At 44.5% G+C, this 24,725-nt stretch overlaps 1 protein-coding gene across 4 annotated transcripts in view; it reads left to right on the top strand.

The window, feature by feature from the left end:
• The window catches only part of NEMP2 (nuclear envelope integral membrane protein 2), a 99,977-nt gene that overhangs the window by 60,414 nt on the left and 14,838 nt on the right, over positions 1-24,725 (top strand). For 2 of the 4 annotated variants that reach the window (XR_014518080.1, XR_014518081.1), the window contains exons 1-2: positions 18,860-19,287; positions 23,033-23,148. Coding sequence is in view for 2 of the 4 variants with exons in the window: in XM_083469309.1 (XP_083325435.1) it covers positions 19,164-19,287; positions 23,033-23,148 (240 nt within the window). In the remaining 2 variants the exon portion in view is untranslated. Of the gene's footprint in view, positions 1-18,859; positions 19,288-23,032; positions 23,149-24,725 lie in introns of those variants that run through there. The other 2 variants (XM_083469309.1, XM_083469310.1) reach the window with 2 other exon arrangements.

Below are 24,725 nucleotides of genomic sequence, written 5' to 3'. Positions count from 1 at the left end.
CACTTTCTATTTTCACCCGACTGCATCCGGAGGGGACAGACATCAAGGCTCACACCACCATGTCAACATAGACGGACCAGTTGCCATTTGCCTCCTCTGCTCTCAGATCTGTCTCTGCAGTGGAGAGTCCAGCTCCCACTCTTATTTCTTTTCTTTTTTTTTAAGGTACCTGATTTAGCTTGCTTTCCTCTTCCCTCCCTAGTCGCTTTTCTTTTTATATCGTGCCCATTAAATTGAAAGCCTTTAAAAAAGTCTGTGTACAGTACTTTCTCGGCCCGTTACCAAGTTGAATGGAACGTTCAGACGAAATGCCAATAAAACATAACCGTAAACCCAAAGACAACTTTGGAATAATCGTTTTGGCATAAGACATACATTGTTTTGGGACAAATGACTGTGCATGAGTCTAATAATAATAATAATAATAATAAACCAACCTCACTTCTCACCTGCTCTGCCGCTGCTGTACACCTTGCCACACCTTTCTTTCTTTTTTGCATTTTAATCCTTATTATTTTACATATTAAGTCCCTTCACCACAAACAGAATGAAAGAAAAAACAGATCACATCAAATACAAAGAAAATGTAACTTATGAAACATTTTTTCCCCATATGTTAAGACTTCCGTCATCCTCAGTATGAGTCCTACGTTTCCTTGTTGACTGCATATTTATATATCCTTTAACTTATCATAAATTCATCATAATCTTTGTAGCATATAACATTGCAGAAGTTAATCAAAGCATGTCAGAGATTTCAAATGAGAACAATGTTCTTTTAAATATAATCTGAATAATTCCCATTCTTTGTTGAACTTTTGGTTTGTCTGATTCCTGATTTTTCCTGTCATCTTTGCCAATTCTACATATTCAAATAATTTCACCTGCCACTCCATTTTAGTTGGTATTTTCTCTCCCTTCCACCCTTTAGCTTTTAACATTCTTGCTGCAGTATTTGCATACATGAATACCTTTCTCTGTTCCTTCGAAATGTCTGCAGCTACGATGCCTAAAAGTAAGGCTTCTAGTTTTTTGATAAAAGTTAGTTTGAACATTTTTTTAAGCTCATTATAAATAATTTCCCAAAAGATTTTTATCTTATTACATTTCCACCACATGTGTTACATTGTTCCCTCAGAATCTTTATGTTCGCCAGCTTATTTGGTGTAATGTACCATCAATAAAACAACTTCATGTTATTTTCTTTTAAAATATAGCAAGCCGTGAACTTCAGGCCCTTTCTCCAAAGTGTTTCCCAAAATGCCATCTGTATCTTATAACCAAAATCTTTAGATCACTGGATCATCACTGATTTAACCTCCTTCCCCATCACCTCCCAATCCAACAGGAGCCTATACTTTTTGGAAAGTAGTTTATCCTTGCTTTGTAGTAAGTTTTTCAGTATTTCAGTAAGTTTCAGTATTTCAGTGGCGAACCCTTTTCTTTTATCTAATTTAAATATATCATTCAACTGATGGAATTTTAACCAATCAGTTAAGTGTTTTCTAATTTCCTCAAACTATTTCAATTTTAATCTTTCAATGGTCTGGTTGTGCTGATTTCAGGCAAGATCTTGCCCAAAAGGGTGCCATCTTCTGCAAAATCAGCTCAGATAGTCGCGGTGTTTCTCTGCTGCTGGCGGAAGCGGTGGGGTACCTGTGAGCATGTTGTTTGGGGGGCGGGGCTTCTGCTGCTTGAGGCAGTGGCCTCATCCTGCCTCATGTACATTGGAGGAACAGTGACCCATCACCAATGTCAAAACAAGATTCTTCACTGCCAGTCTAATCTGGTCTATATGTGGTAATTGGGGTAGGTGTGTGCCATCTTGTTGTTGGCCTCAGGCAGCAAAATGTCTTGAGCCACGTCTGCCTATGACAGATGGGACTTGGAGAGCTTGAGGGTCCCTAACACTGACTTAGATGAAAGGCAACTAAGGTGATTTCACAGTGGCTGCATGTCTGTAGCCAGGAGCTGAAATTTCTGCAAACTACAGCAGGACATAGGGAACTAATGGCCGCTATAAATTAGCACACACATATATCCTGGAATTTTCTTCGTCCAGTAAATAGTTCCTCTGCATTATAGAACAATGCTAAAATGTATGTCTAAATGTCTAGAATGCATCTCCCTTTTCCTTTCACATAGCCAGGCAAGCTGTTAAAAGTCCTCACAGCATCACAAGCAAATTATAGATGGCAGAATTTAGACTCAACATCAGTCTGTTGATTCCTTAGAATAATGTTTTAAACCTTCAGTGATCTGTTTGCAGGTTAATGTGCACTGATAGTAAGAAGGCCCAAGTTGCTAATTAAGAAACCCCTGCCTTTGTTTTGTTCTGCTCCTCGTGTTTGGAAGCAGCCATGAATCTCTGAAACAGACACACGTTATTTCTGGGAGGCAATAAACAATTTCGGAAGGAATTCTTCCTGACAGATCTGGAGCTGCCCTGGGGGCTTTCGCACAAAGTCAGCAGCAGTCTGTCACAACTGTCTGGCACCCAACGGCTCTGTTTCTGAGGAATGAGCAACCGACCCCTTTTATAATTTAACTGAGTATCAAGACCCTGGCCTCTGTTAACTACAGGACTGCAGCGTAACCCTCATATTCACAATGGGAATATATTCTATGGCACCGAGGCTGTGAAATCAGGGGCTCTGGCAGCGGGGAGCCACGTATATGATGTAGCACCTCCATGTGAACAGTATATATAATCCCCTGGGATTTATGGTGACTGCACTCTTCAGAGCTGTCAGTCAACATGTATTTATCTATATCCCACCTTTTGCCCTGACAGGGACTCAAGGTGGCTTAGGGATTAAAGAAGGGCAGCTGAAAACAAAGTGGGACAAAGCCCAATAAGTAAAAAAACAAAACAATTTAACATAAATAGAATTAAAACTCTCTCTCTCTCTCTCTCTCTCTCTCTCTCTCTCTCTCTCTCTCTCTGTGTGTGTGTGTGTGTGTAAAATCAGTTTAAAAAGTAAGGTAAAGGACCCCTGGATGGTTAAGTCCAGTCAAAGGCGACTATGGGGTTGCAACACTCATCTCGCTTTCAGGCTGAGGGAGCTGGCGTTTGTCCACAGACAGCTTTCCCGGTCATATGGCCAGCATGACTAAACCGCTTCTGGCGCAACGGGACACCGTGATGGAAGTCAGTGTGCACAGAAGCACTGTTTACCTTCCCACCACAGCAGTACCTATTTATCTACTTGCACTGGTGTGCTTTCAAACTGCTAGATTGGCAGGAGCTGGGACAGAGTGACGGGAGCTCACCCCGTTGTGGGGATTCGAACTGCCAACCTTCTGATCGGCAAGCCCAAGAGGCTCAGTGGTTTAGAGCACAGTGCCCATCGCGCCCCCAAAATCAATTACAATCAAACAGATAATACAATAAAAATAGCATGGCACCAGCCCTTTAATTAAAAGCAGTTAGTTCCCCAAAGCCTGTTGGAACAAGAAAGCTTTACCTGGTGGTGGAAAGACAACAAGGAAGGGGATTCTCCGGGGAGGGAGGTCCAATGTCTGGGAGCAGCTGCTGAGAAGGCCCTGTCCCACAACCAAGCAAGGGGCCTCCCTTGAAGATCTCAGAACCTGAGCAGGTGTGCTGGTGTGAGGCAATTCCTAGGGTCCAACACTTACGCAGCCAATCCGTCACACATTCTGCATTTTTCAAATGCAGCATTGGCCTAGCTACCCAGGCACTATAATGGACTACATCATCGGGGGTTAACCGAAGGAAAGAAACAGAAAGAAGTGAAGAGAGAACTGAGTGCCATCTGCAAAACGCTGCATTTGCATACAAATCTTTAGCGGAATGAATAGAAGCTGCCTAGGCCCAGGGCTTCATGGTTTCTATTCTCACAAAACATTTTACAACCCATTTCAAAACTGCTGCTGCATCGCTCAGCTTTCAAATAACCTCTCATTGTTCCGCTCCAGCATTTCTCAAGGGGAGGGCAGCACCAGCCCACCTGAGTTATTACAGTAGATTAGGATAAGTGTTCCCAACAACAGAAGAGTCTTCATCCTGGTATCTATTAATGTCAAAGAAAACATAAAGTTTAGCATAAGAATGCTATAAGGGTAAGCACAGCTGCCTATTTTCTTGTAAATCACCCTGTGGGTTTCCCCACCCCCACCCCCAGCAAAAGGAACATAAAAAGCAAGCCCTGAGTTATTTTATCGGCAAAATATTTCTCTCTAATGTGCTTCTCAGCAAGAAATGAACATATTGTGAAATTACTTGGCCTAATTTTAACTCTGTCGTTCAACGGAAATCGTTTAACATTCCACATAAAAGGATTTGATGTCTATATACCCATAGATGCAGATACACACACACACACAAATACAAATATATACAGTGGTACCTTGGGTTACAGACGCTTCAGGTTACAGACTCTGCTAACCCAGAAATAGTACCTTGGGTTAAGAACTTTGCTTCAGGGTGAGAACAGAAATCGTGCGGCGGCAGTGGGAAACCCTGTTAGCTAAAGTGGTGCTTCAGGTTAAGAACAGTTTCAGGTTAAGAACGGACCTCCAGAACAAATTAAGTTCTTTACCCGAGGTACCACTGTACAAGGACTCTCTTTTGTATTGCTTAATGCTACTTATTTTGAGAGTTTCATTCTTAGAATCAGGATACGACAGAATGAACCCTCTCCCTGAAGTTGGAGGGGGATCTGGAAGGTGGTTAATTACCAGCGGTTGGTAAATTAAAGCAAAACAACAGCAAAAACAGCAGCAACAACAGCAAGAAACTTGATTAGGTAAGTGCTGATTCCAGTGCCCAGTTTTGTCATATAGGGCAGGCGAAAAAAAGACATAACCAGCAAGGCCTTCTTAGTTGTCCTTTACTCTTTCGTTTTCAGGAAACCAAATATTAAGTACCTGGGTTACAAAACTGCTCCGAAAAGTCAAGCCCACTTCCTTTGACGTTCGCTTCCTACGAATGACACACAATCTAACACCCACCTACCAACCCTGAGAAACATCTACAAAACCTGCATCCACTTTCCTTCCAGCCAAAGATAAAACGCCCCGCAGCTCACAAAGCAAATATAACGAGCGCTTACGTAAAAAGGAAAGGGGGGGGGGAACCAAGAGAGAAAGTCCTTAGTCATCAGGAGGCTATGCAGCAATTTCGTTTGCTTTTGTATTTATCTGTTATTATTTGCTTTCAAACGCTAAACAATGGGCAATATTTCTTTTGGTGGGAGAGTAGGGCTGAAACCATAATGGGAACGCTGTTATTTGAAATGGAAGGGAAAGCCCAGCGGTGACATAAATCACTTCATTTCGTTCCAGAGCACACCAGCCATTTAGCTGTGGCAAGAATCAACTGGCTAGGCTTTGGATTCAACAACACATTAAGAAAAGAGGGAGATGGCAGCTCTCTTATGGCCAAAATGGACCAGGGTTAGTGAAATATACTCAGAGTCGCAAAGTGATTTCATGCTCTTTATTCAGCTCATAGTGGTGAGGAGGAATGAATGAAAGTCCCCTCAAAGTATCTGCTTTATATATATTATTTACACAATGGGCTGCACATGATTGGTTAATTCTGGAATTCTACTGTAAGCCAATCAGGTTGTGGATTCACTTATATCTGGAGCATGATTGGATGGTTCCTGCCAACCAATCATACTGCTGCATTGTTCTAGGACCAATCAGACTGCTGCATTCCGAATCCTATTGTTCTAGGACCAATCAGACTGCTGCAATTTGGATCCTATTGTTCTAGGACCAGTTAGACTGCTGCAGTTTGGATCCTATTCAACTCAGTACATAACAGTTAGCTTAGTCATCATGGCGATTCAAGTTCCCCAACAGTCAACCAAGTGTAGCATCCCGTTCCCCACAGTGGCCAATCAGATGCTTTTTGTGGAGCCCACTAGGAGATCACGAGGGCAATAGCCATCTCCCAGTGTTGCTTCCCAGCAACCGGTATTTAGAGGCCTATTGCCTTCAAACCTGGAGCTTACATACAGCAACCCCACAAAACAAAGGGAGGCTGGTGACTGCAGGGTCTTTTCAGTAGTGGCTCTTGAGTCGCATCTGGTGTCATGGAATCATAGAATTGTAGGGACCCAAGGGTCATCTACTCCAAGCATCCTGCAATGCGGGAAGATCAGCTAAAGCATCCATTGTCATCCCACCTCTGCTTATAAACCTCCAAGGAAGGAGAGCCCACAACCTCCTGTGGGTGACTGTTCCACTGTCAAACAGCTCTTCCTGTCAGAAAGTTGTTTTCCTGAATGTTTAGCCTAAGGTTACCAGACTTTTTTCAAAGAATCCAAGGACACTTTTTTTTTTTAAAGAGAGAAAAAAAGTTATTTTTAAAAAGTTATTTAAAATAATAATAATTAAGAAGTAATATCTTCTCTTCTGTGGTCTCCTCTGTCACGCAGCCTTCCTCTGGAAGCGATGACTGCCGTGGAGTAGGTTTGGGTCGGGCCTGGGCTCTGCCACGTGTCCTTGCCCTCCTGGTGCTCTCCAGCTCTCCTCCTCAGTGGCAGTGGCAGCAGCGGTGTAGCAAGGTCAGGGCTCCCCTCTTTTTTCTCATTCCTCTTTCTCTCTCTTCCTTCTCCTTCTCCTCTCCTCCTCCTCCCTACTTTGGCTCCGGGGTTTTCCTGGCCCCTGAGCACCACTGGGCAGTCGGCTGGGTGGCCAGGCACTCTTGTTCCCAGCTTGATTTGGGTCACGGGGGGTCAGCAGTTCCCCCAGTTGACACGCTGGGCGTCCCTGGTTCTCCCTTGGCAGTGGCATCAGCAGTCTCAGCAGCCCGGAGCCAGCCTGCTGGTGCAGTTGGCTCTGGCTGGCTTCAGGAGCTGCTCGCTGCCGTGGCGCCCGCCTTTTTGCCTCGCCGGAAGTCCGCATATGATGTGTCTTGTGCCGTTGAACCAATCACACAACACTCATTTCCTACTAATAAATCTGCAACACTTAAAATATAAATCCGGGGACATTAACTGAAATTAACGGGGACGGATTTTGTCCGGGGACTGATTTGTAAATCCAGGGACTGTCCCCGGGAAACGAGGGCATCTGGTAACCGTAGTTTAGTTGGAATCTCCTTTCTTGTATCTTGAAGCCATCAGTTCAAGTCCTACCCTCCAGAGCAGGAGAAAAGAAGCTTGCTCCCTCTTTCATGTGACAGCCCTTAAGATATTTGAAGATGGCTATCATATCTCCTCTCAGTCTCCTCTTTTGCAGGCTAAACATACCCAGCTCCTTCAACCGTTCCTCATAAGGTTTGGTTTCCAGACCCTTGATCATCTTGGTTCTAGCCTGTCAACACCCTTCTTAAATTGCGGTGCCCAGAATTGGACAAAGTATTCCAGGTGTGCTCTGCCCAAGGCACAATAGAGTGGTACTATTACTTCCCTTATGGGACACGGGTGGTGCTGTGGGTTAAACCACAGAGCCTAGGACTTGCCGATCAGAAGGTCGGTGGTTCGAATCCCCATGACGGGGTGAAGCTGTACGCCGGCTCCCTCAGCCAATAAAGCGAGATGAGCGCCACAGCCCCAGAGTCAGTCACAACTGGACCTAATGGTCAGGGATCCCTTTACCTTTACCTTTATTACTTCCCTTGATCTGGACAGTAGACTTCTGTTGATGCAGCCTAGAATACAGTTAGCTTTTTTTTGGCATCATATTTATGGTCCTTCTAGAATCTGGTTAAGATGCTTCTGTTCAGCCAAACTCTTACTTTACAGGTCTTTAAGAAGAAATTTTTGTTTCCATGGTTCTTGTACTTATTTATGTATTTTAGGCATATTTTCTAGGAAATATGCCCCGTTGAAGACTGTGGACCATGCATAGGATTGCATTGTTAATTGTTTTACTGCATTGTTTCTGTTTAACTGGAAATGTGTTGTTTAATATTTCATTTTATTAAATTGTCTAAAAAATAAATCAGAAAAGTGGAGCGGGAGGAGGATACATAATTCAGTTTGCAACTGTGGCAGATTAAGCCCGGTGTGAGAATTTCCTTATTTATATTCCTGTACTTTGAAGTCTTCATTTTGAATACTTGGAATAGACTTTGTTTTACTTCAATGTATCAGCTTCCCAGGCAGCTGCCTTCTTTAGATAAGTGTGTGTCTTACCTAAGAAACAGGATATGCAGGGATATTGATTAAAAAAATATTATTCCAAACCAAGTTATTTTATTTTACTAAGAAGGAATTTTTTATTTATTTTTATTATTATTATTATTATTATTATTATTATTATTATTATTATTATTATTATACTATTTATACCCTAAAGTACAAAATATAAAGGAAATTGGTACAGTCACATAGCATCATGGCACTGTTTACATTTTGATAGCAAGCCTTGTCTTTAATATACCGGTAGGTCACAGAAATAATAAGAGGTCTTTCCAGGTATGGCTCCCCACCTGTGGAATGCCAACTTCTTTTCGGCGCCAGGTAAAGAATTACCCTTTTCTCCAAGCCTTAGATGGGCTGTGCTGATTCTGTTGTATTGTTAATGTGCTGCACACCTTCCTATGACTGTTCTTGGGATAGAATGCCATTATTATTATTATTATTATTATTATTATTATTATTACCCATCCTTGTCCCTGGATGAGTTACAGCAATTTAAAAATGCTGTTTATGTTTCTAAATGTAAGTCATTTGGGGACCTTCTAGCTAGCAAGCAACTAATAAGTTTAATTATTATTAATAGTAATAATAGCAACACGTAAAAAATATATGATGGCATACCAGACCCACAACCACAGAGAATTTTTCCATAAAGATAAAACGGTAAGTTGCAATGCATTTTCCAAATGTTATCACATTTCCTTTTCCATGTCCCAGCCTGATTACAATTAATGCAGCAATTTTCTTTGACTTTGATTAAGCCCCTATTTTTACCATTAAAGCAGGGTAAGTTTGGCAACATTTAGTGGAGACAGATAAAATACAAACAATTGCTACTTTAGAAACCATATGTGGCTAGACGTTACAAAGACGTGCTATCAAAAATCTCAAGTGCTAATTAATTATACTTTCTGATATGTGTTTGGAATAAAGTGGGATTTCACATTTCTCTCGCTTTGAAAAACTGGCTCGTGAGTTTGAAAATAGCCGAGGAGCTTCGAGTCGCTTATCTGAGAAGAAGGAATCTTGGCAGAAGCAAGAACTTGCTGGTCTGTCGTGCTAACTGTTTCTCTTTAACAAGGTCAGAATTAGTATTTCAAAGCTTTCATTATTTGTGCAAGAATAGACGCTGTGTCTGGTTTGGGTTTAGGGGATTTGGGCGTCTGAGTTAATCTGACACCTGCTTTGAGACAGTCTACCATTTTCCTGCCAAACAAGCTGGAAAAACCTGTCACACAACATACAGAACAGCTTACAAAAACAAAGCCTCACCCTGAATATTTATATTTTATTTTTATTTTTTCCCAAATTTATTTATTTGATTTTCCATAGAGAAATTTACGCTCACACCACAACATACTATATAAAAACAGGATTCTCACGAATCCTCTGAACTTCCCTGCTCCCCTTTGTGGTTCTTTTTGTTAAACCTTTCCTACTGCATCTTTTAATAGTCCAAAATTTTATATCTCCATAGTCCTTGTCAGTGCTTTTTTTCTAGGGGGATGCATACCTCTAAACATTTTGTGCATCTTTGTACTTTTGTCCATCTACTGTATTTGTTTTTCTCGATTTGAACTATAAAATGGTGATTTTCTTAAGTCAAAATGAGAGTGCCCCTAAACATATTTTTTAGGGGGAAAGCACTGGTTCTTGTTACATTACAAGTGTTATTGCAATCCCGCTAACAATTTTAACTGTTTACAGTTGTCTTTAAGGTAAGTTATAAATTTCCCCCATTCCTTATTAAAATTTTGGTCTTCCTGATTTCTGATTTTTTCAGTCATTTTTGCCATTTTGGCATAGTCCATCAACTTGATCTGCCATTCTTCTCTGGTAGGGACTTTCTCTCTCTCTCTCTCTCTCTCTCTCTCTCTCTCTCTCTCTCTCTCTCTCTCTCTTTTACTGAATACTTATATTTTAACTTATAAGAGCCTCTTTCTTCCAAAATGGTTATTATTTATTGACAAAAGCTTCCTGGCTTTGTCTTAACCTGCATAACCTAGTTGGATTGTTATTCTACAGGCTAAAGTTTTCCACAGAGACAGCGGCGTAGCGTGGGTTGTCAGCACCCGGGGCAAGGCAAGTAATTTGCGCCCCCTAACCCCTAACCTGCCGCCGCTGCCAGCTTCTTCTTGCTGCTGCCTGGTCTGGTCTGGTGTGGTTCTCTCCCACGCTCAGCGCTGCGCTGGGCGGCCGCTGCACTGTCCCTCCCCCAGATAGTCCCTCGCTCTCTCTCCGCACCGCACGCCTGGCACCCACCCCCTCCACAGTGGCCGGAGACCCAGCGGCTCGGATCGGATTCGCACAGCCAGCACTGCAGTGAGAGAGAGAGAGAGTGAGCCAGGTAGGGGCAGAGAGCTGCGAGTGCGCCCCCCCAGATGTTGCGCCCGGTGCGGCCGCCCCCCCTGCACCCCCATGCTGCGCCACTGCACAGAGATGAGGGACCTGCAGGCACTTCAGAGGTTGATAAACTATGGTTCTTTATCGCCCTTCACTATCAGCCAAGCTGGCTGGGCGCTAATGGGAATTACAATGAAATTGTTATAAGAAAAACTGCTCCCTTTCCCTTATGGGGTATTGCAGAGCCTGTTATAGAGTCCTTAAGTGGGTTCCCTATCGGTAGGAGAAAACAGAGGACAACCAGAGTATATTGAGAAGCAAAGCGGCTAGTAAGCCTGATCTTTATTAAAGGAACTGTTGCAACAGGATCCCCACTCACCATGCGCAGTAGGGAGGAGAACCCTGAACAATGGTGCGCAAGCCCTTATATAGACTTTTGAAATTGCCCACCCTGTAGCCGAAGACACACCCCCCCCCTGAAACATCATACATACATCACAGAAGGAGGCGGTCTACAGCAGAAAGCCTGCCTGCCAGGATACCTGATAATGGTCACTGATTGCATTACCTGGGCAGCCTGGCCATTCTTTTGTGATGGTTAATACTTTAGTTCCTGAATCCAGGTCACAGGCTCACCCTATCCATGCACAAATACACCCTTAAGATAGGATTTGCGAGGGAAAGGACAGTGGGGAGGCTTTCCCCATTTGCCTCCCTTACTGCAGAGCAATATTTGTGGTCATTGGGAGAGTCAAAATGGCTTCAGGATTGCTCTCCCATACCATTTCAGATACATGGTTCATATATTTAGATAAGTGTGCATTTGTGAATATTTATTCTATATTTGAGACCTTAAAATTCTTATAACAAAATCTAGACGTCCACAGTTCCACCACCTATGTCAATATAGGGATGATATAATAGTGAAGTCCCCCCCTTAAATGTGTCCCTTACTTTCAATATACCTGAAACCACTCTGCCTTTTGAGAGAATGGAGTAAAATATTGAGAAGTAAATAAAAGAAATTTGTCAGGAACAACTAATTAACTGCAAGTCAGAAGGAGACTTCTGGTTTGTTAACTAGGCTGAAGTGACCTAATCATTTGGTCTTTATGTCCACCTCCTCAGATACACTTTATCATGATTTCCCCCTCGGCATTTGCTGACACGAAGAGGGAAGTGTTATTTTCCGACACCCGTACAAGTATTGTGGGACAGATTGCCAAAAGTTCAATATGTGGGGGATATTTTTGTATCTCAAAGCCTCATTTCCACCCATGCAATTCAGGAACGTTGGAGATGTTTTGTGCCCAATTCAATGCTTCCTTCGTGCTTGCTTGCTCTGTTTTTACAGTTTGTGACTCCTGACATGGTGGCACTTCTGTCAAGTGGCGCTGAACTTCCTGCCTCGCCGTTTTTTCATTCCTAAATGTTTGCACTTTGCTATCAATGCGATCTGTAGTAACTGTCAGAGAGCTGCAGTTTGCTTCTCTCAATTAAGAGGAGAATGTAGCTCTAGGGGACGGTGGCCTATCAAGAACGATTAGAAGGCTTTGCCTGAATTCTAAGGAGGGAGCTCCATCAAGCAGTTTATAATAGCTGTAGGGAACTGGCTTGTGTCTGTACAGAGTTCCTTGATAAACAGGCTTCTAAAAGTAGCAGGAGAGCCTTAAGAGTTGATTCTTCTCCAACAGGAACGGAAAACATTACAGCAGGGATGAGGAATTTGAGGGCTCTCAGAAGTTGTGGGACTACAACTTCCATCATCCCTGATGAATGGCCATGCTACAACTAATTTTGGACTCACAGCTGTCCATGGAGGCGCAGGTCAATTCTGTGTCCAGGGCAGCTGTATACCAGCTCCATCTGGTACGCCACCTGAGGCCTTACCTGCCTGTGGACTGTCTCACCAAAGTTTTCTCTAGTTATCTCCCACTTGGACTACTGAAATGTGCTCTACGTGGGGCTACCTTTGAAGGTGACCCAGAAACTACAACTAATCCAGAATTCAGCAGCTAGACTGGTGACTGGGAGTGGCCACCGAGACTATATAACACCGGTCCTGAAAGACCTACATTGGCTCCCAGTACGTTTCCGAGCACAATTCAAAGTGTTGGTGCTGACCTTTAAAGCTCTAAACAGCCTTGGCCCAGTATACCTGAAGGAGCGTCTCCACCCCTGTCGTCAAGCCCAGACACTGAGGTCCAGCTCCGAGGGCCTTCTGGCGGTTCCCTCCCTGCAAGAAGTAAAGCTACAGGGAACCAGGCAGAGGGACTTCTTGTTAGTGGCACCCATCTTGTGGAATGCCCTCCCATCAGATGTCAAGGAAATAAATAACTATACAACTTTTAGAAGACATCTGAAGGCAGCGCTGTATAGGAAATGTGTAATGCTTTGTTATGTTTTTATATATGTTGGAAGCCCAGTCAGCTGGGTGAGGTACAAATAATGATGATGATGATGATGATGGATGGGGACTGAGGCAACATCTGCCTCAGATTTCCCAGATCAGCATGAGAGCTTCAATAGCAGTACTCTCTATTTTTCCATGTAATATGGACTTTGGAACACTGTTCCATATTGGGTTAGTTACTTCCACATCTTAGACAAACTCTTGTGTGCAAGAAATGAACAATTGTTTCTTCTTATAGGTTCTGAACTGGCCATGCCCGAAGCAGATTTTCATTTCTATAGAAATCAGGCTTTAATTGATCATGCCCTCAAATAAATGCAATTTTTTTTTTTAATGTGTAAAAAACCACAAGTTTTCCAACCGCCCTTTGTTTGGAAGCTTTTAACACATGTTGCTTGTATGAGAGGAGTACAGTGGTACCTTGGTTCTCAAACGCCTTGGTTCCCAAACGCCAAAAACCCGGAAGTAAGTGCTCTGATTTTTTAATGTTTTTCAGAAGCAGAACATCTGATGCAGCTGTCGGCTATTGTTTCCGGGGCACCTGCACCAATCAGAAACTGTGCCTTGGTTTTAAAACATTTCAGAAGTCAAACGGACTTCCGGAACGGATTAAGTTTGGCGCTTTTGTTTTTGCTATTTATTTTGCGTTTTTGTTTTTGAGGCTTTTTCAGTTAATTTGTTTTTGTGACTGTGTGGAGCTCAGTTCAGCCACTGATTGATTGATTGATTGATTGATTGTGTGACTGTGGAAATGGATAAAAGCCACACACACTCCCATCCAAACAATGACTATCATCAGTGCAGGTAAGGGGGGAAAATACTTTTAATTTTTATAATCTACAATACTGTCTTATTTATTTTATAGTACAGTGCATTGATTATTGCTTTCATTTTACGGATCAATGGTCTCGTTACATAGTAAAATTCATGTCAAATTGCTGTTTTAGGGATGGTTTTTAAAAGTCTGGAATGGATTTATCCATTTTGCATTACTTTCTATGCGAAAGAGCGCCTTGGTTTTGGAATGGGCTTCCGGAATGAATTAAGTTTGAGAACCAAGGTACCGCTGTACGTTTCTTGTCCATTGTAACTATTCTGAGTTTTCGAACACCTGGCAAAAAAGCTCTTTATCACCCTCACCTGGTAGTTAATGGAAGAGAAGCTTGGGCATCTTCACTGCACATTGCACAGCAATGAGTGACTCACACATTCTCTGTTTAAAGTGCATATATGCTACCCTCTGTGACCCACATGGGTGGAAATAATCCTGGCACTGATAAACGTCCATGGCTTGTAGGACAACCTGTAGGGGTTCGTGAAAGTGATATTTACCAAGCTGGCAAGTTATTTTGATCCTAATGAGCAGGAACAAGCCACAAACCACAAACCTTTTCAAGGCAGATTTGGACATGATGAGAAAGTGGAACAATGTCTAAAAAGAAAGGAAGTGCTAAGAATCATACGTACCACAGTCAGGTTACATCTGGAGGGCCATATCTGACCCATCTCAGTTTTAAAATTGATTTTGAAGTTAGGATTTCCAGCTTTTCAGCCAACCACTATAGCTGTGCCCTTCACAGTGGGTTGCAAACATATTGCAGATGATATTTTGCCTCCATGCAGTGAGGGAAAAGATTTACCTGCCGATTTGTTAAGATCGAACTACTGCTAAATGCAGAAGAGCTGGCCAGGCTCTGTCCATTTACTCGAATCTATTTATTTGTGAAGCTCCTCTTGGCCCTGGCAAATTATAATTACAGATAATATCCCATACTCTCAAAAGACACGAAAACATTAAAGACAGCATGTGCTAGGCTGCGTTTGTTTAATTTAAACTTAGGTAAAGGTAAAGGGACCCCTGACCATTAGGTCTAGTTGTGGCCGTCTAGTCGTGGCTGACTCTGGGGTTGTGGTGCTCATCTCGCTTTATTGGCTGAGGGAGCTGGTGTACAGCTTCTGGGTCATGTGGCCAGCATGACTAAGCCGCTTCTGGCGAACCAGAGCAGGGCACGGAAACGCCGTTTACCTTCCCGCCAGAGCGGTACCTATTTATCTACTTGCACTGGTGTGCTTTCGAACTGCTAGGTTGGCAGGAGCAGGGACCAAGCAACGGGAGCTCACCCCATCGCGGGGATTCGAACCGCCGACCTTGTGATCGGCAAGGCCCAGGCTCTGTGGTTTAACCCACAGCGCCACCCATGTCCCTAATCTAAACTTACCTCACATGAATTATCAATGATGTTTGGAAGTGTATAAGCTGCTTTGGGATTTATGTGAACCACGTAGAGGTTTTTGGGGGGATTAAGCAGCATAGAAAAAGCTGTTTAAAAATAAAACCTTGTATTTCAAAGTTATACAATTAATCAGCTAAATATCAGATTGTTAACTTCAGAGTTTAAGTTCAGAACCTGCGGAATCACGGTTTCGCCAAAATCCCGACTTCATCCGATTCACTCGAAAATGGTGCCAAACACCCTGTAACACTTGGTGGTGCAAACGTCGTGTTTCAGGCACGCCAAAAAAATGAGCCCTCAGCACCCTGACCCATGGATCACGGTTTGACCAACCAAATGTTTTGCCCAACAAACCTTGGAGGGAGCTTGTTCCAGTGTTTAGATCCACTTTCGTGTGAATCGGACGATGTCGGGTTTTAAATCTTGATGCCATGGATTAGGGCGCCGCGGGGATCATTTTGTAGGGCGCTGTGAAACGTGTTGTTTTAACCGCTAAGCGTTGCAGTGGGACTCGTGCCAACATTTGCAGCCGCTTTGGAGAGAATCGAATGACGTCAGAGTTAAGTGAAAACTCATCAGAGACAGTTACAGTTGCAAATGGCAACAAAATATCTGTGCAAGGAAAAGGATCGCTCAAGTGTGTGCAAGTAGAAAAACTCTAAGAGAAGTGAGAGGTGGAGTTTACTTGCCCGAATTAACAGTTTGCTGAGTGCGACAACCCTGACCAAATGTGGTTTTAATGCAAATTTGAATCACAACAAACGTGCAGTTGCCAAAGATGGTGTTTTATATGGACAATTTTTTAAAAACAATGGATCTTTGGGGGGGGGGCTTGTGTGCTTTGCTCCGGAATCAGGATTATAGCAGACCTGCAAAAAAGTGGGGCATATAATATTAATTCTTGCAGGCGGGGGTGTGGGGATCTAAGTGGATGAACTACTTTTCCTCAGTCACTTATATTTCTAGGAGTTTATGGGTGGTGTGTTTTATGTTAAGTTGTGGGTGAACATATCGGACGACACAGCGATTCTTCAAACAGCTCTTGTTTATTCACAGGCGAGAACAGAACTGAACTGAAGGGTTCAGTCAGCCTGCTTATATAGAGCTCCAGTACGACGTAACTGTAACAATTTTCTAAAACTATCCAATCACTGAATGTCACTTTCGATCCCTTATTTGCATAACTATCTACAGTATCCCCCTGCTGGCCCAGGGTGAGAACTTCAGTACATAACATTTTAGCTGGCTATAAATTAAAAAAAAGAAGAAAAAAGGAAAAGAAGAAAAGGTTTGGTGAGAGGAATGGATATGAAACCTTGTAAAGTTGACCTGAATGGTGAAATATCCCAGGTGGGGCATGGTAGCTTGGGAAGCAGGTGTGCGATGCCTCAGCTGGAGAAGGCTCAGGTGAGGGTCAGATGCCTCGTAAAGCCCAGAGGATATAACAGGAAGACCTGCATCCTGGCCAGGCCTGAGTCCCATTGTAGGACATAAAATGAGCCCTCAGTGCCCTAACGCGCGAGGTCACAATTTCACCTAAATTCCGACATCATCCGATTCACTTGAAAACGGTGCCAAACACCTGCAAATATGAGCTCTCAGAGCCTTAACTCCACTGTAAACCAACCCAGATTCATGTGTGCAGCTGGACCGTGCGGTTTCAAATCAGTTCAGCTCTATGTATTCCCCAAAGGGCAAAATTTGGCCTCTTGGCGCTCAGTTCTATGTATAAACACGGACCGATCCTGCCTGCGGTCACAAACACAACATACCTAATGCTGAAAGCACTTTATTAATTGCATCATCCATGTGTCACATATGAATTGTAGGCAAATTAAAGAGGAGAAACAACCTCTGCACTAACGGTCCCTGGAGATCTGCCTTCTAGCTTTCCGAGTGTTTAGCCTGCAAGAGTAGGCTTGCTGACTTGGGGGGGGGGCAGAGAAGCAGCCATTTGTGGGGAGGGCAACAGCAAGTGAAATGAAGATGAATCAATGGGGAGGAGGGCAGGGCTCCTGCCCCTTTCATCCCCCAGAGGTAAATGTATTGATCTGTTGCAGTGGAAACAAACAACAGGGTGCGGTGGTCACACTTGTTGGCATCTGTCTATCTGCGGAGACAGTGAAGGAGAGTGCCATTGGGGGCGAAGTCAAGCGGTTGGAGAGTTACAGTTCCTGCTGTGGCAGCAGAGACTGATACAGGAGAGACATATTTTGTTGCAGCCGGGGCAGATGAAGGCATCTGGTTGTGCTGCTGCAGATGCAGATTACACTATGGCGTTTCTTCTCTCTGTGCTCCTCTCAGAGGTCATTTCTCCTTGGGTCACTGCTATGGATGCATGCCCGTTTCCAGGGCACTGTGGCTGTATGCAAGAGATTCCCACCCGGTGGGATCGATGCTGCCAGCCTTCATGTCACGTTTGCAGACATCTTTGTAATGCAAAACGAACAGGCTCTACAGTGCATGTCAAGCACCAAATTGGACCCCAAGATCTCCTACAATGATTTTGCAATTGTTTTTGCAAATAAAGTCGTTCAGATTCGGAAAGAGGTAAATTCCACCATGGGAGCAGGGCTGGGCTGGGAAAGTGCTAGAGTCATGTTTAGTCAAGTTGCGTGGGATCAGTTCCAATCTGTTACCTCTGAGGATGTGGACAGGCTTCTTGGACGAGGGAAACCGACCACCTGTCTCCTTGATCCCTGCCCATCCTGGCTCATAAAAGCAAGCTGGGAAGGGCTGGGTGATGGGCTCTGTGGGGTGGTGAATGCTTCCCTCTGTGAGGAAGTCTTCCCAAACCCACTGAAAGAGGTGGTTATTAAACTACTTCTCAAAAAAAGAATCTTTGGACCCGGCCAATATGGCCAACAATTGCCCAGTCTCAAATCTACCATTCTTGGGCAAGGTGATTGAGCAGGTGGTTGCTGAACAACTCCAGGGACGCCTGGAGGATGCGGATCACTTGGATCCCTTCCAATCGGGAACTGTCCATGGGACTGTCCATGGAGGGGCAGATCAATTGTGTCCAGGGCAGCTGTCTACCAGCTCCATCTGGTACACTGGCTGACCCCCTACCTGTCTGCAGACTGTCTCGCCAGAGTGGTGCATGCTCTGGTTATCTCCCGCTGGGACTACTGCAATGCACTCTGCGTGGGGCTACCTTTGAAAGTGACCCGGAAACTGCAACTAATCCAGAATGCGGCCGCTAAACTGGTGACTGGGAGTGGCCGCTGAGACTATATAAAACCGGTCCTGAAAGACCTACATTCGCTCCCAGTACGTTTCCCAGCACAATTCAAAGTGTTGGTGCTGACCTTTAAAGCCTAAACGGCCTCCGCTCAGTATACCTGAAGGAGCATCTCCACCCCCATCATTAATTCGGGACGCAAAGGTCCAGCTCCGAGGGCCTTCTAGCAGTTCCCTCACTGCGAGGTTACAGGCAACCAGGCGGAGGTCTTTTAGGAGACATCTGAAGACAGCCCTGTTTTTTATGCTTGATGTTTTGTTGTGTTTTTAATATTCTGTTGGGAGCTGGGGTATAAATAATAATTTATTATTATTATTATTAGGCAAAAAGTTCCCTGCATTGCAAGGGGGTTGGACTAGATAATCCTTGGGGATCCCTTCCAACTCTGCATATTCTATGATGAGACGGGCCAAAGGTCACCCAGTGAGTTGTTAGTGGGGATTCCCCCAGGGCAGGCCCGGGGAGGCACTTTCCTCCCCGTTTTCCTGCCTCCCTCTCCACCGCCTCGGGGCGCGTTTAATTTCATAGCCTTGAACTGCTTTTCCCAAACTGCGATGTGAGATCTCCTCCTACCGCCCTCGAGGAAGCTACTTCCTTCCCCCGCGGCAGGGAGGAGCGCCTTGATCTCCTCCGCCCCCTCCAGCCCCGGCTAGCCGATCCCCCATCGCCGGGGCGCCTCCAATGCGCAATTGCGCGCACAACACAAGCGCTGGGCAAGTCGGTTCTCTGCATCCAGGCCTCGGCCGCCGCGGCTCTCGGCGTTTCCCGGCGCTTCCCGAGGCATCGCTTTGTTCAAACAGCGGCGGGCAATGCAGCTGGGATCTGGTGCGACCCGGCAGCGGCTGCCGCCGTATTTGGCGCTCCTGCCGCTGCTGTGCGCCCTAGCGGCGGTTCGGCCGGTCCGGTCCGGTGGCGCGCCGGCATTGCTCGCAGGTAAAGCGGCTGGAGGCTAACGCGCTGTTGGGCAGCGATCCTGAACTGCCTTTCTCAGCTTTGGGTCCCTAGAGGTTGATGGACAACAGCTCGCATCGTCCCTCGCCACTGGTCCTGCTAGCCAGGGATGATGGGAGTTGTAGTCCAACCAAACCTCTTGGGGACCCAAGGTTGAGAAAGGTGGTCGGATTTACCTCTGAGTAAACATGCATCCGATTCAGGGCTAGGCTGCAGTCCTAGGACCACAGGAGCCAACTCCGAGGGGGCTGAGGTCCCTTTGCCCCCCAAATATTTGTGGGGGGACCGGGGCCCCCCGAAAGTAGATGGGCCTTGCCATTCAAATGGTCAAATGGTGTGCTTGTGCTGCGTCGTGTTCAAGTGGAGCAGGGCTTATCTGGACTTGCCCCCCCCCCAATATTGTATCCAAGTTGCCACTCCTGCCTGTGACGTTGGGGACAGGATTAGTCCAGACGTTGTTGGACTAATGGGGGTTGGACTAGATGACCCCTGGGATACCTTCCAACAATATGATTCTTTGGTTCTGAAGGCCCATAGGTTCCCCATACCTGTTATTGCCATTCAGTAGAAATTTATGTAATTTGTGTAAACATGGGATAGGCTTGTGTGTTTACTTTTTCTCTCTGGTTGTGCGTTCAGTACTTTGTCTTGGCAGTACTTTGCTGCCCATAAATATTCCAGTTGTGTGCAAATGTCAATCAACACTTGGCCTGTGATCTGGTAAGCAGAATATGGGAGACTAAATAGCTTCATGGTGGTGCTGTGGTCTTAACCACAGAGCCTAGGGCTTGCCAATCAGAAGGTCGGTGGTTTGAATCCACACAACGGGGTGAGCTCCCGTTGCTCGGGGTGAGCTCCCGTTGCTCGTTCCCTGCTCCTGCCAACCTAGCAGTTCAAAAGCACGTCAAAGTGCAAGTAGATAAATAGGTACTGCTCCAGCGGGGAGGTGAACGGCGTTTCTGTGCGCTGCTCTGGTTCGCCAGAAGCAGCTTAGTCATGCTGGCCACATGACCTGGAAGCTGTACGCCGGCTCCCTTGGCCAGTAAAGCGAGATGAGCGCCGCAACCCCAGAGTTGTCCGCGACTGGACCTAATGGTCAGGGGTCCCTTTACCTTTATGTACATGTTTGTGTGAGGCACCCTGTGATCTCCCATCCACACTACTGATCAAAAGCTCTGTTAACTGCAAGCCTAAATGGCTGGTATCCCCTCAAAGTCTCTCCCAAAGTTTTGTGCTGGTTTGTAACTTTGAGATTCAGTTCTGCATCATCAGGTGCTTCAAAACAATTCTCAGGGCACAGTGATCTTGATCTAAGATATATGTGTCAGCTTGCATTTCTTAGTACAGAAAGTATTGATCTGATGTGTAGAGATCTTTCCTATTCTAATTAATTCAAGAGGCTTCTGGAGAAGCTTCTCTGCATGAAAGAAGCAAGCAGAAGGTTCATGATGTTTGAGTACAGCTGGTTTAAACTGGTTCTCTTCTTACCTTTTCTGTCAAGGTCAGGCTGAATATAAAAGCAGGGCCAGAAGGAGCCTGGGTTTCACTTTCTATCTCTCTTCCTTCTGCTGAAGTGTTCCGCACATAGTATGCTTAGTGTTAAGGTTTAGACTTATTATAAGTTATTGTAAGTTTGAGTTAAGTCTGCTGCAACTGGATTTCCTATGGATAGTGCCAATCCTGAATGTATTGGATTTGTGACCATTATGCTTATTTGCCTTCAGTAGCAGCAAAGCTCTGCTGGATGAAATACAATTGCCTCTGGTCTATTGGGGGGGGGGGGGAATCCTGCAATGTGTTGTAAGTTTTTACTCTGCTAACTATACATTGGAATCTACTCTGGATCAATATTGGGTAGAATCCCATGACAATATGAACTTGTACCCGAGAAGGGTTGGCTGATGTTACGGAAGACTTAGAGCAGTGGTTCCCAAACGGTTTGGTATGATGACCCACAAATCCAAATTTACATAATATGCATCCACTTACAGTGGTACCTTGGGTTAAGTACTTCATGGATACGGAGGTCTGTTCTTAACCTGAAACTGTTCTGAACCTGAAGCTAATGGGGCCTCCTGCTGCCACCGTGCCACCAGAGCACAATTTCTGTTCTCATCCTGAAGCAAAGTTCTTAACCCTAGGTACTGTTTCTGGGTTAGCGGAGTCTGTAACCTGAAGCGTATGTAACCTGAAGCGTATGTAACCCGAGGTACCACTGTATTGTCACTTGAAGTTAGACCTTAGGTCAGCAAACTTTTTCAGCAGGTCCACTGTCCCTCAGACCTTGTGGGGGGCAGGACTATATTTTGAAAAAGAAAAAGAAAACAAAGAACAAATTCCTATGCCCCACAAATAACCCAGTGATGTATTTCAAATAAAATGACACATTCTATTCATGTAAAAACACGCTGATTCCCAGACCGTCCGTGGGCTGGATTGATAAGGTGATTGGGCCGGATCCGGCCCCTGGGCCTTAGTTTGCCTACCCATGCCTTAGGTATTTGGCAGTTGCTGGGTCCATGCATTTTAACTGCAAGCTTCCCTGTTTTTAAGCAGCATGTGTGGCACCAAAGCAAAAAAAATATTTAATGGCCCTATTAATGTGGAATTTGTCGAAATATTTACAGTACTTCCAGAGTCATTTACACTTTAGTTTGTGTGGTGGGTGCTGCGTTTAGGGATACTTATCAGCCAAGGAGAGCAATTTAAAAAGTAACAACCCCTTCGCTAACGAAATCAGTAAGATGAGATCCAAATATTTTAATTTGTTCAACTGCTGTTTCCAGTCATGTTGCAGTACTTTCTCCTAAGCCCAGATACAGTGGTACCTCGGGTTAAGTACTTAATTCGTTCCGGAGGTCCGTTCTTAACCTGAAACTGTTCTTAACCTGAAGCACCACTTTAGCTAATGGGGTCTCCCACTGCCGACGTGCCGCGATTTCTGTTCTCATCCTGAAGCAAAGTTCTTAACCTGAGGTACTATTTCTGGGTTAGCGGAGTCTGTAACCTGAAGCGTCTGTAACCCGAGGTACCACTGTATGCAGAAGCTGAATGTTATTCCACAGTAGCAAGAGCAATGCCTCTTCTCATCTTCAGAAACACTCTCCACACACAGATCTTATGGCCCCTGGGACCTTAGGATTGTAGCCTGAATAGTGTAGCATGATTTCAAGTTACGACATGAAAAGCCAATTCCAGGTTTACTCCCAGCCTTATAGTGGGGCTGCAGGCCAGGCAGTTGCACCAATGCAATTTTTCATGGGCTGCATGCCTGCAGCCTAACACAGTAAAGCGCAGTTACAGATAGGTAGCCGTGTTGGTCTGCCATAGTCAAAATAAAAAATTCCTTCCAGTAGCACCTTAAAGACCAACTAAGTTAGTTCTTGGTATGAGCTTTCGTGTGCATGCACACTTCTTCAGATACACAGTAAAGCGCATTGATCTATTTTTTGCTGGGAATCATATGATTCTGGCCACCTGTTGAGGATTGGACAGGAAGACTCACAATAGCTTCTCTGTTGGACCAGTCTCAGCAGTAAGAATTTGGGGGTTTAACAGTGGATTTTGCAGTGCCAGCATATCACACCTATTAAAAATACGCTGCCAATCAAGGTTTGCAACTGGGAAAATCGGTGTATACTGCAGATTACATATAGCAGCAGGAAAATGTCCGAGCGACTTGCATGCATCTCCAGACTTTGTGACGCCTTCTTCTTTCTCCGTCTAGAGAATAACTGTAGGCACTTGGAGATGATGGACGTCAGCCGTAGTTCAGAACTGGCTTGCTACTGCTACATTCCGCATGGAAAGATACAGCTGAAAAATATTTGGTCAACTATTCAGGTACAGCCCCAGTCCATGACTCATTCATCCCAAGGGAACGTGGTGACTGTTCTTCTCCCTAAAGAATACAGTTCTCACGATGGAAGACTAATGTATTGGAAGACAACTGCCACATGTTGGCGTTCGGAAATGCCATAAGGGGCGTTGTGTAGGAGAATTTGGGAGGTGTGATGTGCTTTCCTTTCTATTGTGGGTAGGGAACTTTTGTGACATATCAACACCTTTCTTTTGAGTGGGCCTCTTTGCAAGACAAGCGCAGGAACAAATGTAAAAATCAGCGACAGCATATGGTATCATAAATATTTCTCAGCAGCGAGTGTCTCTCTCTAACAGCAAAACAATGCATTGAGAGGAAAGGCGGCAGCAAGAATCTTAGTATTCTATCCCGACCAAGTGCACTGGCAGACAAAATTACTAGAATTTACAGAATTAGCAAAGATAACGGGAAGAATTAGAGATAATACAGACCAAACGTTTATTAGGGAGTGGGATATTTACAGAAAATATCTTAAAGAGCATTGTAAAACTGAATTCTCTGGCAGGCTTAGAAGGACCCCTGTAGAAACATAGAATATTTTATAGAATTAATGATACAGGATAAGACTGAAGTGATAACGAAAAGTGTGTTACATAAAAGTAACCCAGGACCCTCGATGGTGTGACTGGAAGTCATAATAGAAGCTGTGTTGTAAGAAATATAGTTACTTTTTGGAATTTGTATTACCTTTTGGTTTTTCGTTAGTTGACTGTTTTTTCTTTTTTAAAAAAACTAATATAGCAGTAAAAAGAAGAGGAGATGCAGATGTACAGCTAAATCTGCTTTTGGGAGTCTTTGTTGCAGGTCAGCGAGCAGAAATTTTGGACAATGGGATTTAGGGCGTTGCGTTTAATGGGACTTAACTTCCCAGTATGTATGTTCTGGTACGCATCTTAAGGCTAAAATCCCAAATGCTTTCCTGGGAGTCCCATTGCACTCAATAGGACTTACCTCAGACTAGATATGTACAGGACTGCACGGCATGTTGACATCTCCACTGCAAGCCTAGGTTGATTTTGTACTCAGAATCTTGGGAATTTTAGTTTTGGTGAAGGAGATCTACCCCATGCTGTAGATCTAAAGTTCCCAAGCTCCTCTGGAGAGACAGAATAACTGATAAATCAGGTTGATGGATAGATCTGTCCCTCTGGGCTCAATCAGAGTGCCTTCAACACATAGACTTTCTGAAAAGAGCGGGAACATGGAATAAGTATCTCCCACTTCTGGGTAATATAGCTATGTGGTTCTCCAGATATTGTTGGACTCTCAACTCCCATGAGCCTCTGGCAGGATGGCCAGCAATCAGGCATGATGGGAACTAGACCAGCAACAAGCGAAGGGTCGCAGCCTACCTATCCCTGCTGAAAAGGCGATAGCTCTCTACCTCCAAGGTACTTTGATCGAAGGTTCTCTTCTTCAGCTCTGCTATTTGCGTTAAGAGAGAATGGATGAAACAGAAGGCTTGGAAATCAAACCAGCTTATCCTGGACCCTCACAGAAGCCTTATTGGGGCATGCCACTTGTACGTAGACCCCCTTTA

The sequence above is a fragment of the Podarcis liolepis genome, assembly GCF_965112155.1.
Source record: "Podarcis liolepis genome assembly, chromosome: 1".
Taxonomy (NCBI): Eukaryota; Metazoa; Chordata; class Lepidosauria; order Squamata; family Lacertidae; genus Podarcis; species Podarcis liolepis.
Note: the sequence above shows the minus strand (reverse complement) of the source record. Positions and strands in the feature narration are given on the sequence as shown.